General features: G+C 47.8%; 7 protein-coding genes across 7 annotated transcripts; 2 read left to right on the top strand and 5 right to left on the bottom strand.

The window, feature by feature from the left end:
• Positions 1–457: 457 nt before the first annotated feature.
• ASPWEDRAFT_29257 (Zn(II)2Cys6 transcription factor) lies at positions 458–2,195 on the bottom strand (the record flags this gene model as incomplete). Its single annotated transcript, XM_040833248.1, has 3 exons — positions 458–1,216; positions 1,277–2,086; positions 2,136–2,195. The coding sequence occupies 3 exons, from the start codon at positions 2,193–2,195 to the stop codon at positions 458–460; spliced, it is 1,629 nt and encodes a 542-aa protein (XP_040687760.1).
• A 304-nt stretch (positions 2,196–2,499) lies between these two features.
• On the bottom strand, positions 2,500–5,851 carry ASPWEDRAFT_558815 (ankyrin repeat domain-containing protein). The gene is made up of 6 exons (XM_040838255.1): positions 3,899–5,851; positions 3,485–3,848; positions 3,131–3,385; positions 2,995–3,054; positions 2,702–2,923; positions 2,500–2,639 (listed from the first exon to the last, which is right to left on the bottom strand). Exons 1-5 carry the CDS (start codon positions 5,689–5,691, stop codon positions 2,867–2,869), a joined length of 2,529 nt encoding a protein of 842 aa, XP_040687759.1. The 5' UTR covers positions 5,692–5,851; the 3' UTR covers positions 2,500–2,639; positions 2,702–2,866.
• Positions 5,852–6,693: 842 nt separating this feature from the next.
• ASPWEDRAFT_29255 (uncharacterized protein) lies at positions 6,694–9,242 on the bottom strand (the record flags this gene model as incomplete). Its single annotated transcript, XM_040833247.1, has 2 exons — positions 6,694–9,122; positions 9,197–9,242. The coding sequence occupies 2 exons, from the start codon at positions 9,240–9,242 to the stop codon at positions 6,694–6,696; spliced, it is 2,475 nt and encodes an 824-aa protein (XP_040687758.1).
• A 968-nt stretch (positions 9,243–10,210) lies between these two features.
• On the bottom strand, positions 10,211–13,391 carry ASPWEDRAFT_157603 (glycoside hydrolase family 55 protein). Its single transcript, XM_040829733.1, has 6 exons — positions 13,036–13,391; positions 12,677–12,978; positions 12,203–12,624; positions 11,792–12,157; positions 11,271–11,744; positions 10,211–11,224 (listed from the first exon to the last, which is right to left on the bottom strand). Exons 1-6 carry the CDS (start codon positions 13,182–13,184, stop codon positions 10,472–10,474), a joined length of 2,466 nt encoding a protein of 821 aa, XP_040687757.1. The 5' UTR covers positions 13,185–13,391; the 3' UTR covers positions 10,211–10,471.
• A 644-nt stretch (positions 13,392–14,035) lies between these two features.
• Positions 14,036–14,612, bottom strand: ASPWEDRAFT_173513 (uncharacterized protein; the record flags this gene model as incomplete). Its single annotated transcript, XM_040831081.1, has 3 exons — positions 14,036–14,348; positions 14,409–14,422; positions 14,559–14,612. 3 exons carry the CDS (start codon positions 14,610–14,612, stop codon positions 14,036–14,038), a joined length of 381 nt encoding a protein of 126 aa, XP_040687756.1.
• A 2,180-nt stretch (positions 14,613–16,792) lies between these two features.
• ASPWEDRAFT_29253 (putative pH signal transduction protein PalI) lies at positions 16,793–18,908 on the top strand (the record flags this gene model as incomplete). The annotated part of the gene is made up of 3 exons (XM_040833246.1): positions 16,793–16,982; positions 17,042–18,332; positions 18,392–18,908. The coding sequence occupies 3 exons, from the start codon at positions 16,793–16,795 to the stop codon at positions 18,906–18,908; spliced, it is 1,998 nt and encodes a 665-aa protein (XP_040687755.1).
• A 594-nt stretch (positions 18,909–19,502) lies between these two features.
• Positions 19,503–21,952, top strand: ASPWEDRAFT_41991 (potassium channel family protein). Its single transcript, XM_040835694.1, has 3 exons — positions 19,503–19,978; positions 20,043–20,146; positions 20,203–21,952. The coding sequence occupies exons 1-3, from the start codon at positions 19,799–19,801 to the stop codon at positions 21,881–21,883; spliced, it is 1,965 nt and encodes a 654-aa protein (XP_040687754.1). The 5' UTR covers positions 19,503–19,798; the 3' UTR covers positions 21,884–21,952.
• Positions 21,953–22,230: the final 278 nt, after the last annotated feature.

Below are 22,230 nucleotides of genomic sequence, written 5' to 3'. Positions count from 1 at the left end.
CTCTGTACAAGGATTGTTTATGCCTTGGTGCCTTACGGTGTGTGTCCAAAGTATTTGACTTGACTGTTCTTATTCTTTCTTTGAAGTTCTATAATTTGGAAGTATTTCCTCAGTCCCCGTCCTCCTTGATGGAAGCAGGTTCAGTTGTTTGTTTGTCATAGCATATAGTAGAATTAATTCAAGTCATCATAGCAGCCATCTCGGAGTCGTATTTTTAGATTTCAATCATAAATCTTAAATCATAAATCGAACATCTTTCGATCCTTTGGCAATAAGACCCAATATTGCAGGAAGATATGTAGTCGGGATGGACGGTCCCAACTGAACGGCTTTGATTCATAAGAGTGAGCAAGGCGGGTATCTTGCGAAAATCCCCAAACTAGGGAGCGACAGTAGATGTCGGTGTTCAGCCTTGCTAAAACATCCGAGCACGAAGATTGCGCCACCTGGAAGATGCTTATACCCCGATATGTCCACCGAAAGTGTAAATCTGCAAAATCCGCTGAGTTTGTTTCTTGATCCAACCCAGCTGTTTATCGCTCAAACAGAGACCAGGAGAGCAGAGACTGCCCAGGTAAGACAAGACGAACCAACCGCCCAGTAGCGGAGCCATCTGCTGATGGGCAGGGTTAACAGGCCGTTCATCTGCTTTGGGATATTCCACCTTTTGCGGATTCGCCCAAAAAGACCTCTGTTGACTCCCAATATAGTAAGGCACGGTTCCGCAAATATCAGTTGCAAGACTTTGAATAGTAGATGCAGCAACTTGGACATCATTGGAGGACCTCCCATTGGCCAAAAAACGCAGACAACCCAAGATTATGTTTTGTGCCACGATTCGGGAATCACGGTAAGAATTCCATGTAGAAGCCACCCACATGTCCGAGTAGCAATCGCATCGGCCATTGAAAATCCCAGTCTCCTGCACTGACTGGGGGATGACGGAGGCTGGTATTGGAATCCAATGCGGGGGAACAGAGCTTGCCCAGGCTAGAAGTTTGCTATCAAGAGATCGAGCTTTAGATAACACATCCATAACTTCTTTCTCGGGTGGCTCTGGAGTTGCTGTCAACTTTTCCCATGTCAATCGAAGATCTACCAGTCCAGTAGCAGCCATTGATAACCGTGATGGAACTGAGGGTTGCACTGGCGGAGACAACGGCCAGACATCCGGTGTTTGTACAGTAGGATATGACAGGCCCTGAGAAGTTCGAATCTACAGAACAGTTGGTTAGGTTAAGAATCATGGAATGAATCTATCCGGGATATAACCCACAATTTGAGTCTGAACTGAATACGCCATTGTAGTCGATAAGGGTGACTGTAATCGCTTAGGGTTCCTGCTGTTAATCAATGCGACTGCCCCACGAAGATGGGCCTTCTGTGGCATCTTCCGATCTTTCAAGGCAGAAAGCTCCTGCGTAATCTCGTCAGATAATACGTGATGACATAACGTCCGAGCTATACCTACCTCATACGTAGAAAGCAAAAGCACAGTCATGAGGATATCTTCCAAGTTGCCATCAATATCTCCGTGTAATGCTTGTCGGATTTTCGGAAGAGCCCTCACAAAGAACTGTTCTGATGTACGAAGCAAAGATCGTTGACCGGTCCAAGCAGCAACGGAGAAGAAACACACGGCCAATGTGCTCAGATGTACATGGGAGCCGAACGTAGCGTTAGAGTAAGATCGAGGCAGAAGCTCCATGAAGCCATTGTTAAATTGGGGATCTCGAGGCAGATGGAAATATGAGTTGAAGAAGAATGAGGTTACCGTATCCTCCAACGGAAGATGTAGACTCCTATTAATGGGCTGGATGATGTCGAGGGTTGGTGTTGGGGGCTTCTGAGGCTTTGTAGCTGGAACGATATCCAATGAAGAAGTATCCGACTCTTCCGATGATGGCGAGGGCTCGTTTGTTTTTGAAGACCGCCCTTTTTTCTTTGCCGCATGAGACGGCGACGCATTTTTCTTCCGACTAAAAGCTGTCCGGTCTCTCAACATAACATCAAGTGGATGCCTATAACCAGGACATTCTCGGCCTGTTCGGACGCATGCCCCGCAATGAGGGCGGGCTTCGTCGCACTTCTCGCAGTTAGTCTTCGGGGTCAAGTGGAATTCTAAGATGACGCACCTTTATACGTCGAATTCGACAGTTCTGACAGCCAGTACTTGGCTTTCCGCCGTATACCATGATGGAGGATGTCCTTTGAAGGGCAGGTTTGAAGATCTTCTAGTCAACCATAGCAATGAACGCTCAAGTCCGATCCATATGGTATTTGGATGGCCAAAAGCTACAACAGTATGGCAGACGTAGATCCATAGCCACGCAGATGCAAAAGATGTACCCGATTAGACATAGAGAGACTATCAACAGCCCGATGATATGATGGAAGAAGAGTTGCAGCCTGCGACTTCATGGAGGACTCGGAGTCATTCTCCACTTTCTTCCTAAACAGGCTAGCTGTGACTGTCAAACCCCCACGTGAACGATGAGTAATCATTTTTATCTTATCTCTCATCTCCTGCTATCCCGATTTGGAAATATATCATTGGAATTATATCAGGGCTGGAATCTTCCCTTGTCGATTTCAAACTAGCATCACATGGATGCAACTTGGCTCTTTATTACGAGTTGCTGGTAATTGAATAGGTCAAATCATCGAGATATGACGAGACCATTGCCAGTGACATCCATACCATAATGTAGCGCTCCGATCCGCCATTAACCTGGTCTGTTGTGCAATAACCAGGCGATAGTCATAGCAAGAGTGAGTGACAAAATTCCGAATGTTGGGTTGAATTTATTCCGAAATAGACATATGCTCGCCTCGTGTTAGCCATCTTCCCTTGGGAGAACTTGCACTAGCGACTATGTCTTTGAATACTGACAGATACCAACATCATGGAGAGGAATATAGACTATACGAAAAAGAAATTAGTACGGAACTCAAGCACAATTTATCATATTCCAAAAGATATTTGGAGCTTACTATTATAAACCCAAGACGTTTGATGCTTGCCGTTTCATTTATTGAGACCCATGCAAGTTCCTGTAAACTCATATTAGCCGAGAAATCCACCAAGATATTGAGACAAGCGCTGAGGCAATATCCTGGAGAAACCTACATTTTGCAGCATATCATGAGTGATCTGATCCAAGCGGTCCATTCGCCCAGTGATAGCTTTTTTCAAATGATCAATTAGCTCCATAATCTGTGATTTCTCGTCAATTGCAAAGCAAGTATCCGAATCTACCACTGTTCCAAGCTCCTCAACCTGTGACACCAGGCATCTCCGAGCTTCTGTTCTCGTCAATGCATCGGCAGCAAGGGCATCGAGTATTTGGCGGTTTTTGCCTTGCATTTGAAGTTGGGAACTTCGCTGTTTTTGATATAAAAGGTTAACTTCCACTTTCCTATTGATAAAAAAATGCGGGTATAAGCAAGAAAAAAAAAAAAAAAAAGAAAAAGGAAAACTCACAATCTTTTCAATGTTTTTACTGGCATCCAAGCAAACAGTACCCCACTTTCTTTGTAGGTGCGCAAGGAACTGGTTGAAAAGATCCATAGGGGTTCGGGGCATATGATGGTTTGGAAGCGTACTGACGAACCTGTAGGAACACTTCTGGGATGTATTGCTTTCTACAACCCATTCAATACCAAGCAACTCGCTGGCATCCTGCTTGTAAAAGTGCTTCGGGAAGGAAGTTGATATGTAACTTGCACGAGATATCCCAGATGGGGATACCGATATGACACGACCCCCCGTCAAATAAGATCCGTCCAGTGTTAAAAAGCCAGGCCTTTGTAGCAATTCTGGCCTAAATTCGCTTTCTGTATAAAGGCTATGGGAGGTGAGTAGGTTTGAAATAGCAGTGGAGTCGGATATCCTTACTTCAGGGTGTATCCAGGAGTACATGCTACTTCATGTTTGTCATTGCAATTAGACACTAGATCAAATTTTGGTCTTTCAGTTCCACTTTCCTGTGTTATATGCACGTATAATCCGTTTCGATAAGCAATTGCAAGTAGTTCGCTCAAATCTGATGCCTGAATATCGGCTCCGTGATTCAGTAGAAGTAAGGCGACCTTTGTATTGCGATATCCCAAAGCATATTGAAGCGCGGTCTTTCGAATGTTATCTTGTACATCAAGATTTACACCAGTTGAGACGAGCTTTCGAGCAAAGTCTAGCTGGTTGCTTGCGAGGTGCAAAGGGGTTGTTCCTTTGACGTCTTTTTTATTGACATCATACCCTTCTCGGACAAGAGCTTTTACTAACTCCAATGCCCTTTCCCTCCCAATCCAGTGATAGTCAGTTATCAATATGTGTAATGAGTTGGCGTCTCTGGGTATGAGCATGTTCACAACCTGCCATCTCTCCTTTTCCAGTGCCCATATCAAAGGTGTTCGATCCGGATCTCGGTGATCTGGGTTGACTTCCTTTTTCCTCAAAAGCACCTCCACAAACTCAGAATCTCCGTATTCTGCAGCCAGTGAAAGTAAATTTCGACCGCTTGAATCGACAAGGTTGGGATTCAAATAAGCAGCAAGGGAATCAGTGCTTTCGGCTGAGTGGTTTATAGGGATTTCTCCATATATACTGCTGCTCCGACTTTTAATCCTAGCCTGTAGTAGCCACCACCAACACGTGTGCCCCTTGTTATCGTAGCAATTGTCCTCGGCCCCTGATTCGAGTAGAAGCTCCATAATCTGAATGTGCTCGGACTTTGCAGCCAATGACAATGGAGTCCGCTGGTCAATATCTTTATGGTTTTTATCGATTTGATTGAAGGACAAAAGATGCATGACTGCATCACTGATTCCTTCATCTGCGGCTCTTGCTAATGGCGTAAGCTTCTTGTTGTCCTCAGTATTTATATCGGCGCCCTTGTCCACCAGAAGACTAATGACTTTCGAATGTGATGTGGACGAAAAAGTATTAACTGCCCATGACAACGGTGTGTAACCTTCTTGATCTTTGATATTAGGGTCGGCCTTCTCAAGTAAAGCTCTGACGGCATCAACATTGCCAGCTTCGGCAGCATAAGAGAGAGCAGTGCGGCCCTTTTCATTGCACATATCAACGGAAGTCCGGTCATCTTTGAGCAGCAGATCAAGCATCAGAAAGGTCGAGGGACTTAGCGCTGAAGCTGACAGGGGTGACCATCCGTTTTCGAGGAAATTGGGATCCGATTGATCGTCCTCTAGAAATTGTTTCATGTGCTGGAAAATTCGAGCCTGCTTTGTGTTACCTTTCTTTTTGAGGATTTTGGCCAGTCCTTTCGCAGACACTATGGCTTCAAGGAGATCCGATTGCCTTTTCCGCAATGTCTTTTCTGGGGATGATGTATAGAACACACCATTGTCAATTGCGATGGGAGGGTCATCAGAAACAGAAGCTCGCTTCTCCGTTGCTGGTGGTGTATCGCATGGGCCACCTTCCATTTTCGAAGGCTTGAGAGAGTGGTGACGTGGTTGAAATGATGATGGCAATGTAATGTTCGAAGAGGAAGTTGCAGATAAAGGCCAAGCAGCCAAGTCGACAAGAAAGGATGAAGAATTGGGAACACAGAACGAACTTCGGAAAAGACCAAAAGGAATAGAAAGGTCCCCATGAGGAGCTTTTTCTATTATTTCTGGCGTCGGACAGCTGGCGATGCTGTTTTTAGAAGTGGGCGTACACATGCAGCCAAAGGCTAATTTCCTTCCAGCTCGGTCCAGCTGACCCGGGAAAAGGCACTCAACGATCCCGCAGGGTAAAAGCTCGATATGAACTTCTCATCAATTGAATGAAGACGTTCCATTATAGTAATATCTGAGAAAAAGATTGACTTGGGCGTAGTCATTGTAAAGTAGGTGTAGTGCATATCAAAGTCTATCTAGATGAACACGTCAGCCTCCAAGTATCATGCATGAGCCTGAAAGAAGTGCGGTAATATTATGACCTCAGTGATTTAAATCAAGGCAAATGTTAGCTGGCAGTGAGGCTTACCTGGAATAGGAGGAAACTGTTGAGCCGAAAGATGCACCGGCAGGAAATGCCCACAGGTGGCATAGATCATCAATATGGACCAGATAGGTCCAAGTGAGTCGTACATCTCGGACTAGGGATGCTGAGCTTATCGAAAAATCCGAGAAAAGAAAGGTGATTGTTTTGGAAATTGAAAGAAGAGTGGAATTGAGGTTGATGCTGGGAAGTCGGGGGAATTCCATTCGCTCGAATAGGAAGTCAAGTCAGGTGCTTTGCCCATCCTCCCCTTCTCTTTCTCGACCTTACCAGTTCGACTCCGAATCATTAACATTAAGCTTTTCCCATATCAGGTCGATGTCATCCCAAGGTTTGTACAACGCCGAGTAAAAGAAGAGTTTCATAAGAACAAAGATTCTCTCTACAAATTCCTAAAGATGTTGAATGTTTTATAAAACATTGGAATAAATAAATAAAAGCAATAAAATGCATATCGCGTATCTCATTAGGTATCATTAAATCAGTAGATCATATCATGCATCAAACGTATCAGCAGACGTGCAATCTCTATCGCGATATCACAACGCCGTCATAACACCATATTTCGTAAACAATTCGCTATAGGGAGTATGTAAAACAAGAAGATATACAACAGTAGGAGAAGATGTCGTCGTAAAAGGTCATGATACATCGCCAGTGAAGTCATGCAATGACAAGCATCATTTCATTGATCCCGTGGTAATCAGCATATCAGATCTACCGGGTCGATGGAAACGGTCAATCCCAAGGTGTTCTTTCCCATCTCGTCCGATGTAGATCCCGAAACCGTACATGGGATAGTCTCTCTCTCCCGGAGGCGCCATAATGAGTCGAGTGACAAGGTCGGTCTTGCTTCTGGGCTCCCGCAACAACTTGTCGGAAAGCAAAGGGCTTTGGTAAAGGAAGCTTATCTGATCTACCACCGTGCTGATATCATGGGGTAGATATCTGCAACGGCGTGGCCAGATACACAGGAATGAGACCATGTACAAAGCGCAGAATGCCACAAGCGTATAGAATGCAGGCATCAGGGCCGCAATCCGAATATCTTGGTGTGAAGGATACCATAGGGCAATGAAAACTCCACCAGCCAAAATGGGAATAGCGACCGACACCACGCTCATCAGGGAGATCCAGGCGACTTTGTAGTGTTTGTTGAGAATCGCCAGAACAGTCACTTCGAATGGGAGACGGGCCGGATACGACAACAGAAGGCTTCGCTCGGCTGGCGCCCCGTTTGGCGCGGAGAGCTCGACGAAAGGCTGCAGACCACGGAAGTAAACATCTACGGGTTGCCAAAGCAAAAACAGTACATTTCCGATCAAAGCGGGAATGAAGCTGTACAAGAAGTTGGATGATGAAAATGCACCAGTCGAGGGAAGAGTTGGCAGTCGGGGTGGGAATCCTCCTTTGATCGCGTCATGGATAAAGCTGGCCAGCACGAAAGCGATGAATAGGGCAGAAACAATTACCGACCACAAAACCACCCAAGTGTCCCGAAGAAACCACGGTGTCCATCGATAACGGGCTGATTTGGAATACAAAGGATGATCATCCATCTCTTTCGAAAAGCCAGCGTGCTGTTCCACGTCAAAGGAGACCCTCAATAGACCGTGTGGCTGTTTTCCTCGGGTCTTTTCCGTACGGTGTAAAGACGGACTGCGTATCGGAGCATCAACTTCACCAACACCATAGAAGATTTCGTCCCTATTCGACAACCGCCAATAGCCCAGTCGGAGAACTCGAGGATCCAGCGTCTCTCCAACATGAGGCACGACCTCGGAGTATTCAAAATCGTGTAAGATGTTAGATCTCTGAATGATAGAGATCAGATCGGCCAAGCTAGTAGGATCCCACATCAAGCCAGACCAAGTGCGAGCGAAACGCAGCATGAGCATAAGCAACCCGATTACCAGCAATCCGTAGATAGCCACAAGCGTCCAGCCAACTGCGAGAACCGACGCCCACTGCCATGTGCCTTGTCCGTCAATATCATACCACTTTGCTTGGAAAAGACAACTGAGAAGGGGTATCGAGATGAAATTGGAAAGCCAGATTGCAAACAGAGAAATGCCGATCGCCGGTTCACCATGTCGAAAATGCGAAATGTCCGGAAGGAGGAAATTCTGCGACAGAATTGGAAGTTTCTGCAAGACATGGTCCACGGGGCGTTCTGATCCCATAGTCGCAAAGGGCATTATGCGATAAATCGCGGCCTGAACAACAAAGGTCCAAATGGTGATGATTGCCGCTAAGATTTGTGGGAGAAACTGGAAAACGAAATATTGTGAACCACCTTGGCCATCATAATACCAGAGTCCTGAGTGTCGTCGAGACCAGACGTTGCAAAACACAATTCCCGCGATCATGAGCAGACAGCAGAAAATTAGGGCAGCCAGAGCCCACGGTCGTAAAACGACAGGCACGTAGTCCAGTGCAGGATACAGCAGACTTTCTTCGGGGGGCTCCACAGCAACAAACGACTCTGGTTCCACGCTCTGCGGTGGTGGCGGCAATAGTTGCTGCTGCTCCCCGGACAGTGGCCGCGGTTGCTGCGCTGGAGGTGTCTTGGAAGGCAGTGGTGAACGAGTAAACTGACCTAACCCTTCATCCCATACGAGACGATCGGCCGGGTATTCATCGCTTTCAAGTGAGCTCTTTCGGCTCAGGCTAGCTGTCTCTTCATCGCGCGTAAGCTGATTGATGGCGAATCGAACATACGGGGAATCGTCCAAGCCGGGAGTATCAGGTCTTCCGCTGTACTCTCCAAGATCTTGATCTTGGTGACTGTCGTGATCCGATCTGGGGCTGATCCAGGCAACTCTATCCTGGCCAAAATGCACAGTATTTGACGTTGGAGTTCCGTCTTGTTGAGGAGCCGATCGCTCTGCTTCTGGTGCAGCCATGTCGGGGGCTAGATGCGTTCGAGAAATGTGAGGGGAGGCCGTGCGGGAAGGAGGATATGACGCAGGAGTCGCATACCGCATCACGGTAGCTGCACTTCCATTACTTGGGCTTCGACTGGAGTTATGATCCGAGAAAGAGTAGTAGTCGTCCGAAGCTGCGACAGACCGTTGATCCTCGGTGTGGTGCAGCTGAGGTCTGTTTGCTGTTGATTCACTGTCAGTCTGGATTACTTATATTCGACAAAATCGAAAAAAAGGGATATATTGATTCACTTACAGCTCACAGTCCTCAGACTCAGGTTGCTTGGCCGCAAATTATTCATGGCGGCGGTCGTGGACTCTCCCGGGAATGTTTGGGATGATCTCACTTGCAGCCACTGCTAGGAGAGGTACATTCCCAGGCACAGACCGGGTCTGTAGTATTAATTGAAGGGGAGGAAGAGCATGAGCACGAGGGAGGAGGGGAGAAGATGCAAGATCATCAGAGTCCCTTGCTCGACACTGTCAAAGATGGGCTGCTATCGTTGCCTCGGTGAGGTGGTTGGAGGGGATTCCCAGCCTCCTCTTACCAGCCACCAAGTGTGGTCGCCCAACGGACAGGCCAATGGATTAAATTTTAACATGATGGCGCTCATTTGATTAAAATATTCCGTATATTTATCATAATTATCAGAAAGGAGACGTGGTTGGATGCATTGTCTCAAGTGTGCCGCGCGAGATGCGCTGTCAAGAGGAGTTGGCAGGAGAGCAGAAAAGACGCCCCGTTGCGGCCCAATCCACCATCCCGATTCGAGAGAGTTGAAGTTATTCTATCTTTACGTGCGACCCATTTTTTGTTCTTCTAAATAGTAAAGTATAAATTATCAGGCTTCGTCCTCGTATCATGAGAGATTTAATTTATTTGAAATAATATTCAATGTTCATCTTGGGACTGTCACAATCACACCGACAACACCATCGACTCGTATCCAATGATGCAAGACAGACTCATACGAGGATGCAGGAACAAGTCATTGACAGGGGACTGTCTGAAAATTCTATTTTGACTATCTGTGACTCACTGTCAACAAAGTACAGAAGTCTACATACTCTAAGGGAAGACAGAAAGTGAAGAAAGGAACGAGGTAGATAGAATAAAAGAAACTCATATTATTCGAAGTATTCGGCATCATGGATGCCTACATTAGGTAGTGTCGATCGTACAACTTTTATCGTTCAACCATTGAATAGTATTACTAGATCTTGGTTACCTGTGTTCTATATATATTTCTTCCACCATCACCAACTATGAGCAGACTCGAGAGAGATTTACTAGATGCCTATTCAACGGCGAATAGTACTTCTAAAAAGGACTGTAAGAAAGCACGGTCAAAAACAGCTGAAATGGCCAAGGAAAAGGCTACTCAAAAACCATTCATTATCTATTAGAACTAACCAGTTTGACAGGCCGTGAACCTCAGAATACTTAGGATCCGCTCATGTACATATGTCGTGATATATAAACGCACAGATTATGAAAACAGTACAAGTATATACCCCTTCCTGTGTCGCTTCAAGAATTATACAAGTAAGCCGCAATTACTCCTCCCCAACCGCCTGCGTTCCCATCTTCCGAAGCAATTACCTCGTCTTTGTAGATGATCATGTTCGTCGTACTCTTCGTGTTGGTGCCGTAGAGATATAGATGTGATGATTCCAAGATTTGGATGGCATTTTCCTGACATTTACCATTACATCCTCCGTTGTTGTTGAAGAAGACCCAGTTGCATCCTCCGTATAAGAACAAATGGGACGAGCCGTGGATGCGTTCGAATAAGGCCATACGGCAGGTTGCATCATTTGCTGCGCAGCCTGAGTAATTGGGGTCACTAGAGGTCAGAGAATCGGCCCAAGGCGCGGGTGCCAGAGCGTTCCCTGGTCCTTGCCAGTAAGGCGTCTCACTCTGCTGCAGGGCCGAAAAGACGTTCTGTGCGTGCTCAAAGTTGTACTGGTAAAGGGCGTGATGTTCGAATCCTGTGCCGACTAGCCAGGTACCCTTGGTGGCTTCCACCAATAAACCTCGACCGGTGGCGATGTTCTGCTTGTTCTGGCCATCCAGATCATGATCGGCTGTCCATCCCCACATATTCTCGATATAGACTGACGACGTGCCGGTAAGGTGAAGTAGACCCCAGGCAGCTTTGCATTTTTCAACAGAGCCACCACACTCTGTTTCAACCTTGCTGCCAACAGCGCCTCCAATGCGGAAGTGACTGTTCCAGAACCCAACATCACCTGGGCTTTTGCCGGCCATATTAACCTCAACCTAGGAATGGTCAGCTTTTTCTCATAGGAGTTTAGGCATAACTTACCATTTTACACCCCGGAAGCACGTCGGCCACGGTGAACATCATATCGCTAATCTGAGCAACGCCCGTATCGCCCGGGTATCCCACTCGGATCATCGCCTTTGGGTTTTTAGGATCGAGAAACTTGCTTCCAGCTCCAGAAATGACAGACCCGAAGGCATCGCCAATTATGCGGGTACCTTCAGGGACAAAGATTGTGTCGGTAACGATGTAAGTTCCAGCAGGGAAGTATATGACTTTGCACCCTGTATATTCGGCCAAGATATTATTGATGCTCTTCGTGTCATCCTGCCTTCCATCTCCATAAACACGGTTACCGGAAACCGACTTGATGTTGATGAACTGATCGACTGCATACTCCTGGTATGTCGGCGGGGGCGTGGTAAAGTATTTATTTCCGGACAGCAGGCTTTGGGAGCGCTCAGTGGTGACCGTCTGTCCTGTGACATGCTGCATATGGGGGTCATTTCGTGCGTACTTGTACAGTTAGCCATTGTTTTGTAACCCATAAGATTGTGGCCTACTAGATCGCCGTGCACCCAAGTATCTGGTACATTCCCAACTAGTACTTTTTGTCCACCGAGATTGACCGTAGTACCAGCGCTCTGAATATTCTCCAGAATAATCGAGTTGGCCGCGTTAGGTGAATTTCCGGAGGTGATGAAGTTGTTCAAGTTATCAGCAGTGGAGTCAATGACAGTCAAGGATCCCGATGTCCCACTAGCATCGATTCCAGTCTCGCCCTGGTCAAATTGGCAGCCAACGAAGACTATATCAGTCCCACCGGCAATCACACCGGTTTTAGTCCCAGTGAACTTCAAGTTCTTGAACACCCATTGCTGGCCAGCCAGGTTCATTCCGATAACACCACCGTTGAATCTCAGATCGTTCTATGTTGTCAGCATGTCTCTCAATTTAGTTCCAGACCGACTCACCAAAATGATATTACTGTTGTAGTCATACTGAGTCGTCAAGCCGGTGTGCCCACTAGACCCAAGGGGCATATTGAACTCCACATTCGTCAACTGCGTCGCCTGACTGACCGTCCAGTCCAGCAAGCCAATATCCTGATTCGAAGCCACAGCAGTAGAGTCAAGCACAACGTTCTTCAAACCAATATAAAAGTTTATGGTTCCTCCAAAGTTAGGATCCTTGGCGAAGATGATATGGTCGTGCGGGAAACCAGATGACGCCTTTAACACTGGGAGATCGGTAGGGTCGCCCACGATGACGGTGCCAACCCAGAGTTGCAAGCCCTTATCGAGGCGATATGTTCCTGCAGGCAGATACACGATAACTGGTTGTCCGGTTGTTCCCATAACCTGGGAGCTGCGACTCGGTCCATTGGATGCCCCGACTATAGTTATTTTAGCACGACCCACGATAAAACCTGAACACATATAGCATACCGTTGATAGCCGCCTGAATTGCTTCACTTGAATCCTTCTGTCCCGTATTATCTGCCCCGAAATCGGTCACGACATTGCGAAACACCTTGTAGTTGTTCTTGTATTCTGTGGCCAAAAACGACGACTCCCCACCGTGTTCAATCTCTTCGTACCAGTACTTCGACGAGCCGGTCTCTGGAGCCGAGCATGCTGGGCTTGTGGCTATCTTATGGGCTACGCCGCCCAGAGGGTCGCTCATATGAGAGTCTTCGAAGCGAAGCCATGGTGTGGCAGAGTGGTCCTGGAGAGGGAATGGAATTCCTCTGTTCTCGTCAGCGATACGTCAATGGGGTTGGGAGACGAAGGCAGGAACTGCGTACACAGGGTGAGGCACATAATCTGGTGGTGGGAAGAACTGAGCTGGAGTCTTGGACGTATTACTATATGTCTTCGAGTGGAAGACAGTCGGTCGAGCCTGTGTTGAGAGTAGCAGTGAAGATAGAGAGAGAAACCATGACAAGGGGGCCATTCTCAACAGACCACGACAGCTGAGAATTATTGAGGGACGAGGAAAGAAGGCTATCCTCTCCCTGTCATGAGCGTTAAATCAAAGATATCGATCAACAGAACAGACCAAAACCACTCGGATAGACTGCCAGAACCAACAATTAAACCCAGCGCGCAGATAAAAAAGAAGAAAAGAAAACACCCTAAGGCTAAATTAAATGGCAGAGAGCCTCGTGGACGTCAATTATTATTTATGAGTTTCTAAATTTACAATTTACTGCCTGATGGGATACATACCTGGGGTTGGCCCTGCATGCCCTGCATGACAGGCCAAGTCACTCCTTATCACCCATCGCGACAACAGCCTTGGTTGGAATCCGCCCTGCCTGGCGTTTTGTCATCCGTCAGTGAGGTAAATTATTTGTTCGTCTTGGATAGTGAAGAGTAATATAGTATCTTGAATATCATGATGATTTTTTAACGTTGTTTACAAGTAAATATTGGTATAGGTTGACGTCGGATAGACTCCTCTGGGTATTATCATCACCACTCACTCATAAATTCGATTTGCAATTCCTTCATAAACCTCAATATCTTTGACAGTACGGAGAAGCTGCTGCTGTCTTCCCACATACCGAGTCGTCAGGCGCACATAACAAGGAAAACTCTATCAATCTGACGAATCTGGGATAGAACATCTCTGCCCTACCGTCAAGCATGCTTCCATGCTTCGGCTCTTTTTTCCATAAATACCAGCTAGTCGCTGCCTTGAAATCCAGCTCAAGACAAACAAGCACCTTAAATTATAATCAAATTATCACGCGGTGAAACGAATGCGTATTGCGTATCTTGGCTACCGTGGAGACATTTGGACTACGCGGCCATCACGCATCCAAACTCTGCCGATTCAATCCAGTCAGACAATGCTTGAAGTGCAGTTAGGAAAGGAGAGCAGGACTTGCGCTTATTCCCAGCACCCCCAATTCCAACCCGGATGTAGCGTTCTTCAAGCCCTGACGGGGACCTTGAAGTCTTCTGTGGATGAGCGTACGAAGGCTGCCACGGTAGTCTGGCTGAGTATTCATTCTTCGGTAGCAGAGCACATCGGTCGTCGCCTTCAGTGCCTCTGGTTTTGAGCCACGCGGGACCTTTCCAGAACTCGAGCATCGTTATGTTATCTGAATCGCTGAATTTATCACCTTGAGTGAATCAGCATGTAGTGAGTAAGTGCATCACCTTAACTCACGTTAAGCGCGTTGCCTAGAATCAGTCAATTTTGGAACTCTCTAGCGAATTGTTGATATTTCTTCAGTTTTAAAACGACATAAACCCTAGTTGTCGGGAACCCAGGCAATTAATAGCCGTCCATGCTATTGATCATCATGGACAATGCTACTTGTTCGGGTGTCACAAGAACCCAAAAAGTTGGTTTTGCAGCGGCAGTCTGCATGGTGATGTTTCCGTGCAGCGTCACATGAGGCCGACGACCAAACCACGTCAATTGCAACTCTTCAATCCCCACATTAGATATCTGAGAATCTTCAAGAAAATGTACAACATATTGCCGATGTGGATGGATTGAAAGGTCCGGGAGTGTTACACTGCTTTGTTCTGTGCTAGAGATAATGCCATTGTACAAGTTTGCATGTGATGCTGTACTGTAAATCCGGGGTACAGAAAGGTTCAACAGAGGCTATTCTCGACACTATTGAATACTTTCTTTTCAGCGGATCTGAAGGGTATTGCCTTCTAGTGCCAACTGTCATCCCAAAATCTCCTGTTCTAAGTTTTCTTGGTCCGTTGTCATCACATCCTTTCACCTTGATGTGTCAAAAAATACCCCTGAGTCTTTGCGACGACTCGCATTATTGTCCTCCCTCCTCGAACTCGAATCTTCGGGTCCAGGTCTCATAGGCTTCACAGGCTTGGACACCTGCTCCCTATATGCAATAGGTGTCCTATTCTGCCAAAGGGTGCATACTAAAGGGATGCGATCGACGGCTCGCTTGTATTGGCGACGCTGATCGGTCCCCACCGAGGTATCAGGGTTTCGACACCAGTTGAATCGTTGCAGTGTGACTCTGGATTAAACCTTTCTTCCACCAGCCTCTGCAAAGCCCCAATTAATGCTGTCCAGCATAGACCAACACCACTCCGCTGGTGACAATAAAAGCCAGCCGAATTTTGACTGATGTATCTGCTTAGTGTGGGGTAGATCCACCTAAAATAGATCGTCGATCCTTAGCTGATTGCTTTCCGTCCATTGCGTGTGCGAGACTCGTGTGCCATGATGCCATCGCCCGCCTGCCATGCCCACTAGCAAGCGGAGTCACGGCCGCTAGGGGCAATTTCAGTTGAAAGGGCTTGATTTATCTTCACCATGGGTCCCTTATGTCTTTCCCTTTCATTTATTTGCAAACTCAGATACCCAGATAACCTATTGCAAAAATGCAAGGGATTCCAAGTTATGAAACTTCCCGACAGCCAAAGGGTCCAAGGAGGGCGAGACCCCTGGAACAAAACCTTGGAAAAGGGAATGCTTATAGAAAATTCGAAGGTGATTGAGGGTCGGGACAACCTTGGGAGGATAGTGAAAAGTAGTGTTACGGCGGACCAAGTTCCGACATTGCTCAAGGCTGGCCGCTGCCCGCTGGAAGGATCAAGGATGCGGACTAACGGAGTAAATCCTGCCTGTCCGAGCAGTCCGCATCTTTGTAAATAACGCCGGGTTGGTTCTTTGACGATCGAAAGCAATCGGGCTGTCTGTCGAATACTAGTACGCCAGTCAGCATCTACCCACATAGAAATAAGGCATAAGACTGTTCTACCACTTATCACCAGATTAATTGAGCCGTTGTACGGAAGGAGACACGGCTTGGCAATAGGGCAACATAGCCCGTGGTCACTGCGTGGAACTATCCACCACTGTTTCTTATGGTGGAGCGAATCAGCAAGAAATATTCCCGTGTGGGATAGATAAAAATGGGGTCGCAAAAATGACTCCGCCACGGAAGAGATTGAATGTGCAATTGAGCGCTGGAGTGTCCCTTGATGAAGTGAATATGATGAAGGGGTAGCAGAAGACAGTAATAAAGTTGATTGAGAATGAAATTGCTGGTTTTGTTGATGCAGAGTCTGCTGTAGGAATAATAAAATGGAGATAGAAAACTGTCAACCTAAAGTGGAGGGCTGCTGACGTCGACACCTCAGGCATCAGCGCTTCGTTTCACTGCAATTTCCAAAACGCCGTCGCCTTCGCTCAACACCCTCCAAACCCACCCGTAGATTATTCCTCCTCCATCTATCTATCTGAATTATCTCCATCTCTATCTCCATCATCTCGAGATAGGCTGGTGGTGAGAAACAAGTCGTCTTTCGTTATCTCTTCCTCTCTGTTTCTCTCCTCCGTCACGGTCGGCGGTTCTTCCCCTCAACCACGACCTGTTTCAGCCTTTCAGGAGACAAAGAATCAAGATCCCCAAGCAATGGCCTTGGCCTGAATTATACTCGACTGCGTGTATCGCTGTCTTTGAGACTCGTTTCTCATTCAAGTCATTCATTTATCTGTCTATCTACCTACCAACCGTCTCTCTTTCGTTCCTTTTCTTTCCATAATTAAACTTCTCCGCCATGCTTCTCAAACCCGCGACCCCTCTCACCATCCTGCTGCTGGTCGCCTTTGCTCTCCTGCTCCTCGCGACCTTGTCAACGCCCATTATCAAAGGAATTCCTCTGGGCACACATGGTGGCGTCGACTATGGTGTTTTTGGCTACTGTAAAGGCGATCAATGCACTAATATCCATGTGGGATACACAGCCAGTCAGTCTACTCTAGGGACTTCTTTCTAGTTTGCAATCTCCGTTGCTGACTTCTTCTAGATGACATCTCAAACATCGGTTCAGATGTCGATATTCCCACCAGTACTCGACGCTCACTTTCGTCTATCCTGATCGTTCACCCCGTGGCCGCCTTGCTCACGCTCATCTGCCTTTGCCTAGCCTTCGCCGCTCACTTCCACGGGCCGTCGCATTCTCCGCGCTTCTTGCTCGCCTTGTTGATCCTCTTACTTCCCACCCTTCTGGTCAGCTTGCTCGCTTTCCTTGTCGACATTCTGCTCTTTGTTCCGCATATGCAATGGGGTGGTTGGATTGTACTGGCTGCGACGATCATTCTCGTTTCTTGTGGCGTGGTCACCTGTGCTATGCGTCGGACCCTCGTTAGCCGCAAGGCGCGAAAGAAGCGCATCGCGGAGAATGCGGAAATGAGTGGCGAGAACTATTACAACCGTCAAAACGCTGCAGCCGCTGCTCTTGATGATCCCAAACCGGTCCCGTTGAATGGAGATACAAAAGAACCCGTGGTGTCGGGCTCTCCCACATTCGAATCCGGTCCGACGTTTGCCACATTCCGCACCACAACTCGCGAAAGTGACGATGACCGCACGCCTCTAAACTCGCACACGCCCCTCAATGAAGTGCCAATGCCCGAATCTCAGTACCCCGCTCCATACAGCGCAGCGCGTGATGAAGCTGGCAACCCTCTTCCTCCATCGGGCCCATATGCGCCTGCACCGAGAATGCGAACAAATCCGTCCGACCCCCGATTGCGTAATCAATATTCCGACGGTAGTATGGGATCCCGAAGAGGTGCACCACCGCCAGGTTTTGGTCCGCGCGGACGAGGTGGCTACCCCCCGCGAGGCGGTTATGGCCGTGGAGGTCCTTACGGAGGACCTAGAGGACCACCTCCAAATGGAAGAGGCGGACCCATGGGTCCAATGCGTGGAGGGCCACCCGGGATGATGGGTCGAGGACAGCGAGGCCCCCCAGCTCCCTATGGCCCAGGACCTGCGGCGCAGAGTCACGGGTTTGACTTTTATGGCGCAGGGCCGGGACTTGCACCGCGACCAACACCACCCCCTGCAGATGATGGCTACGAGCAGCGAGGCCCCTCACCAGTGGGCTTGCGCCAACCATCTCCTGGTCCCATTGGCATGGCTGTGTCGCCAGACGCCCCAATAGGTCAAGCCATTGAAATGACTCCTCAAATTCGACGAGCTGGTTCTGTCGAGCCAGAGTCTCACAATATGCTTGGCGTGCAGCCGCATGCCTTGTCTGCAGACGGGTATTCGGAACCTGTGAGCCCTTCGAGTCTCTACAGCCGGACACCGTAAGGCGTGATTTCCCTACTCCGTTATAATAGTTGGTTGCTAAATAGACATTCGTTAGGTCCTATATCCCGGCGCGTGCTGGTTGGAATGATACACCACATACCGCCCCGTCACCATCGCCAGTCCATGCTTACGGATCGCCCGCTATGGATCGGAAACCGCATCATACTCGCTCTGGATCCGACAATTATTATGAAGATGTGGATCCTCGTTTTGCGGATGAGATGCATGACAGAGTGCCGTCTCCCCGCTTGCCATCCGCTTTGATGCCGGGCCCTATTGGTGAGCCTAAACCGAAGGATTCTGTGGATGATGTACCGGAAGGCCCCAGCTCACCTACCTCTAGCGAGATAAGCCATTTCACCTCCATTTCTGAGCGCCCAATAAACCCACGCTGGCGCCCACCACCACCACGACCTAATATGGGTCAGCTGCGGACCAACGTACTTTTGGAGAATAATCCAGACTTTGATCTGCAAGCCGGCAGGGGACGTGGTGGTGCTGGCACTGGCATTGGGGGACGCATGCCACCCATGGCCGTACCTCGGGAACCTTCAAGATACCCTATACCATGAACACGACGATTTATTGATTTCCTTCGACTTATTTTTCTTCTAAACCCTTTTTCCGACAATTTATGCACGACCATAATTGCTTGGACATGAGTTTTGGGGTGGGGAGTTTGGAGTTTATTTCCTGACATGGTGGTTATCTCCTCGTCCTTGATTATATTGTTTCTCTTTTCATCCACACCACGACGATGCACATAAGTGGTATTTCCTTCTGTCCATTTCTCGCCACAACGCACTGAATGATCCAGCGTCTGGATCAAGTTCGCGTGGCTGGCACCATGTACAAACACATTGATCTGGACTCCTTGTCTGTTGGAGAAGCCATGTTTCATACATTGATTGGTGTGATGATGGGGTCCTTTTCTTTCTACTGTTTATTTTCTCTTCTACTTCTAGACAGGGACTTGCGAGTCCATGTATTCACGACTTAGATTACTTTTTGGCCTACCTGCAGGAATGAAGGTTATTCAGCAGGCTGGGAACTTGAATTTCAGGCTATATATGTTCGATTACTATTCTTTGGAAATCCCCATGCACTTGTACCATCGCCCTTGAAAGACTTCTAACAGTTCCAGTCTTTAGACCCAAGGGCCATCCGCCACGTGATATGACGTCGTGTTGATTTTGCACAGAATGACGGCAGCACAAATTTCTGTCTCAGATGATAGACAGGCTGGTTGGATGTCTAATTTCGAATTGTCAAGCCTGCTTATTTACTATTTGCGGGTTTGGCTTCACGAAACCGCGACTTTGATTCGTTTGACCTCGCTAGGTCTTCCAGCCGTTTCGTTATGTATAGACGGCGATGGGTGATAGATATTCGCCTTCTCATAATACTTGGGCGTTCAACAAATCTTATTGTCACTGTTGACTGAGACCTCAGAATCCTCGACATGAACCAGTTATCTCGGCCTTCTAATGAAGATTCTCTGGGCCCTAATCGATATACCGGGGCTCAACGACACCATAAAAGTACGTTAGCATCAAGTGAAAAACGACCGGCCCAGGAAACAGGAAAATATCCTCTTTCCGCTTGGTGGTGGCTTGCAAGTACCGCGTACCCCTTGTTAGCTGTATGTCTACAACCGTCCTGTCGCGAGTTTTGTTATTTGATCATGACCAATTCGTTCACCATAGGGTACCTTGGGGCCAATGGCCAGCGCGTTCAGTATATGCTCGTTGGCTCAGAACTGGAGTAGAGTTCCGCTTAGGCACGAGAAAAATTCTTCGGACCCTGCATGGTATACAAAACCCGTTACACTTCGGTGGGAATTTAGTTCTAATGAGTTTATGATAGGGTTGTCGGAGTCAATGCGATTTCGCTGGGCGTTGCTATTGTGGCGAATCTCGTGCTTCTTTTCAGCATGGCGCGACGGATTTCATTCATTGTTGCGCAACCTATAATCATCATCGGATGGTACATCTCCTCGCTCTTACTGGTAGCTATCCTGGCGGTCTTCCCAGCTAGTCGAGACAAGGAAGTACGGCATGATCTCAGTCAAGCATATTTCTACGGTGTTTTTGCGGCGATTCTCTACTTTATTGTCTCGTCTCTTCTTCTGATTACGACATACGGCGCCCACAGGGGTCATTATAGTCGTGAATACAAGCTCACAACCAACCAACGGACACTTATGCTGCAGACTATTTCATTCCTGGTATACCTTCTTGGCGGGGCCGGAGTGTACGCAGCCATCGAGGACTGGGACTATTTAGACGCAGTATATTTCGCCGATAGCACATTACTCACAATTGGTTTTGGCAACGTTGTCCCAAAAACTCACACAGGACGAGGTTTTCTTTTCCCCTATGCTGTCGGCGGCATTCTCATTCTTGGTTTGATCATCAGCTCTATCAGAGCGCAGATGTTAGAGAAAGGCCGACAGAAGATGGCTGAGCTGATCACGGAGAGAACATGTCGTTTCTTGATCAAAGAAGCCTCCGCTAAACATAGTTTTGTCCACCATATTATTCCTCCATTAGACAAGGACAGACCGGACGAAAGCGAGCGCGAAAAACGCATCCGCGAGTTCAAAGTGATGCGACAGATCCGCCAGATAGCCACGTTACAACGCAAATGGATTTCCCTGACCATATCCCTTTCCCTATGGACGATAATGTGGCTGTTCGGCGCTCTGGCCTTTTGGGCTTCAAAAAAGGAAACGAAATGGACATATTTCGAGTCATTGTATTTCGCCTACGGAGCCCTTTTGACCATTGGATACGGCGACTTTCATCCATCCACTGAATGGGAGACGTCATTCTTTGTCTTTTGGACGCTCCTTGCCGTTCCCACCGTGACGATTCTCATCGCCAATGTCGGCGACACTGTCGTCCGCTCAATCCGTGATATCACCATTTACATCGGCGCGTTGACTATTCTCCCAGGCGAAAAGCCAGTACGCGAATTAATCCGCGACATCTTCCAAGTCTCATGGAAAGAAAAATTTCTCAAAGAGACCGCCGACGAAGACAGCACGCAGGAACCAACAGAACCAGAAAGAGACCAAGACCAAGACAGACAAAGAGACAGATACAGAGACGCAGAAGTCAACCTGCCCTACGAAGAAGAAGTCCGTAACGCAATCGAAGCAGACGAACACAAAAAGGAAGAATCGGCACGAGCCCGCGGCGACATCGCCGCCGAACAAATCCACCACTACCATTACCTTCTCTTCCGGGAAGTCCGTCGAATGATCGACTACGCTACCCGTAATCTGCCCAAGGAATTCGACTTTCAAGAATGGGAATACTTTTTGAATCTCATTGCGGGGGAAGGACATCCGGTTGCGGAGGCAGAGGAGCAGAATGGGTGTCGAAGTTGGAGTTGGGCTGATTATAAGAATCCGTTATTGGGGGAGAAGACGGAGGTGCAGTGGCTTTTGGAGGCACTGACGGAGGCGTTGGAAAGGGAGTTGAGGAAGGCTAGTAGGGGGGTTCATTCGCCTGAGCAGTCTGGGCAGTCTGATGGTGGTTAATGCCAGACATGTTGTATTCGCTTTTATATAGTATAAATGTGTAATGTCAAGCATCTGCCACTGACACGGCCTGCACTCGCTTGGCATTATTACCGCTCTCATTTTCATCTTCACGATGCTCAACTGTGATCTTCTCATCCTGTCGAGATCTAGACAGCTCTAGAATCCATTATATCGACGAAACCAGCACACGAAATACCAGCATAGACATATACCCAACAAACCCAACCCCTACAGTCCAACCGCAATACCCCAGATTCCGGGAATACGCGTATAATCCGTGAAAACACGGGTGTAACTGTAACTCTTCCCGCCACGGTATCCCCGTAATACTCTGCCCTCACACA

The sequence above is a fragment of the Aspergillus wentii genome, assembly GCF_001890725.1.
Source record: "Aspergillus wentii DTO 134E9 unplaced genomic scaffold ASPWEscaffold_5, whole genome shotgun sequence".
Lineage (NCBI taxonomy): Eukaryota > Fungi > Ascomycota > Eurotiomycetes > Eurotiales > Aspergillaceae > Aspergillus > Aspergillus wentii.
This window is presented reverse-complemented; position numbering and strand designations above follow the sequence as displayed.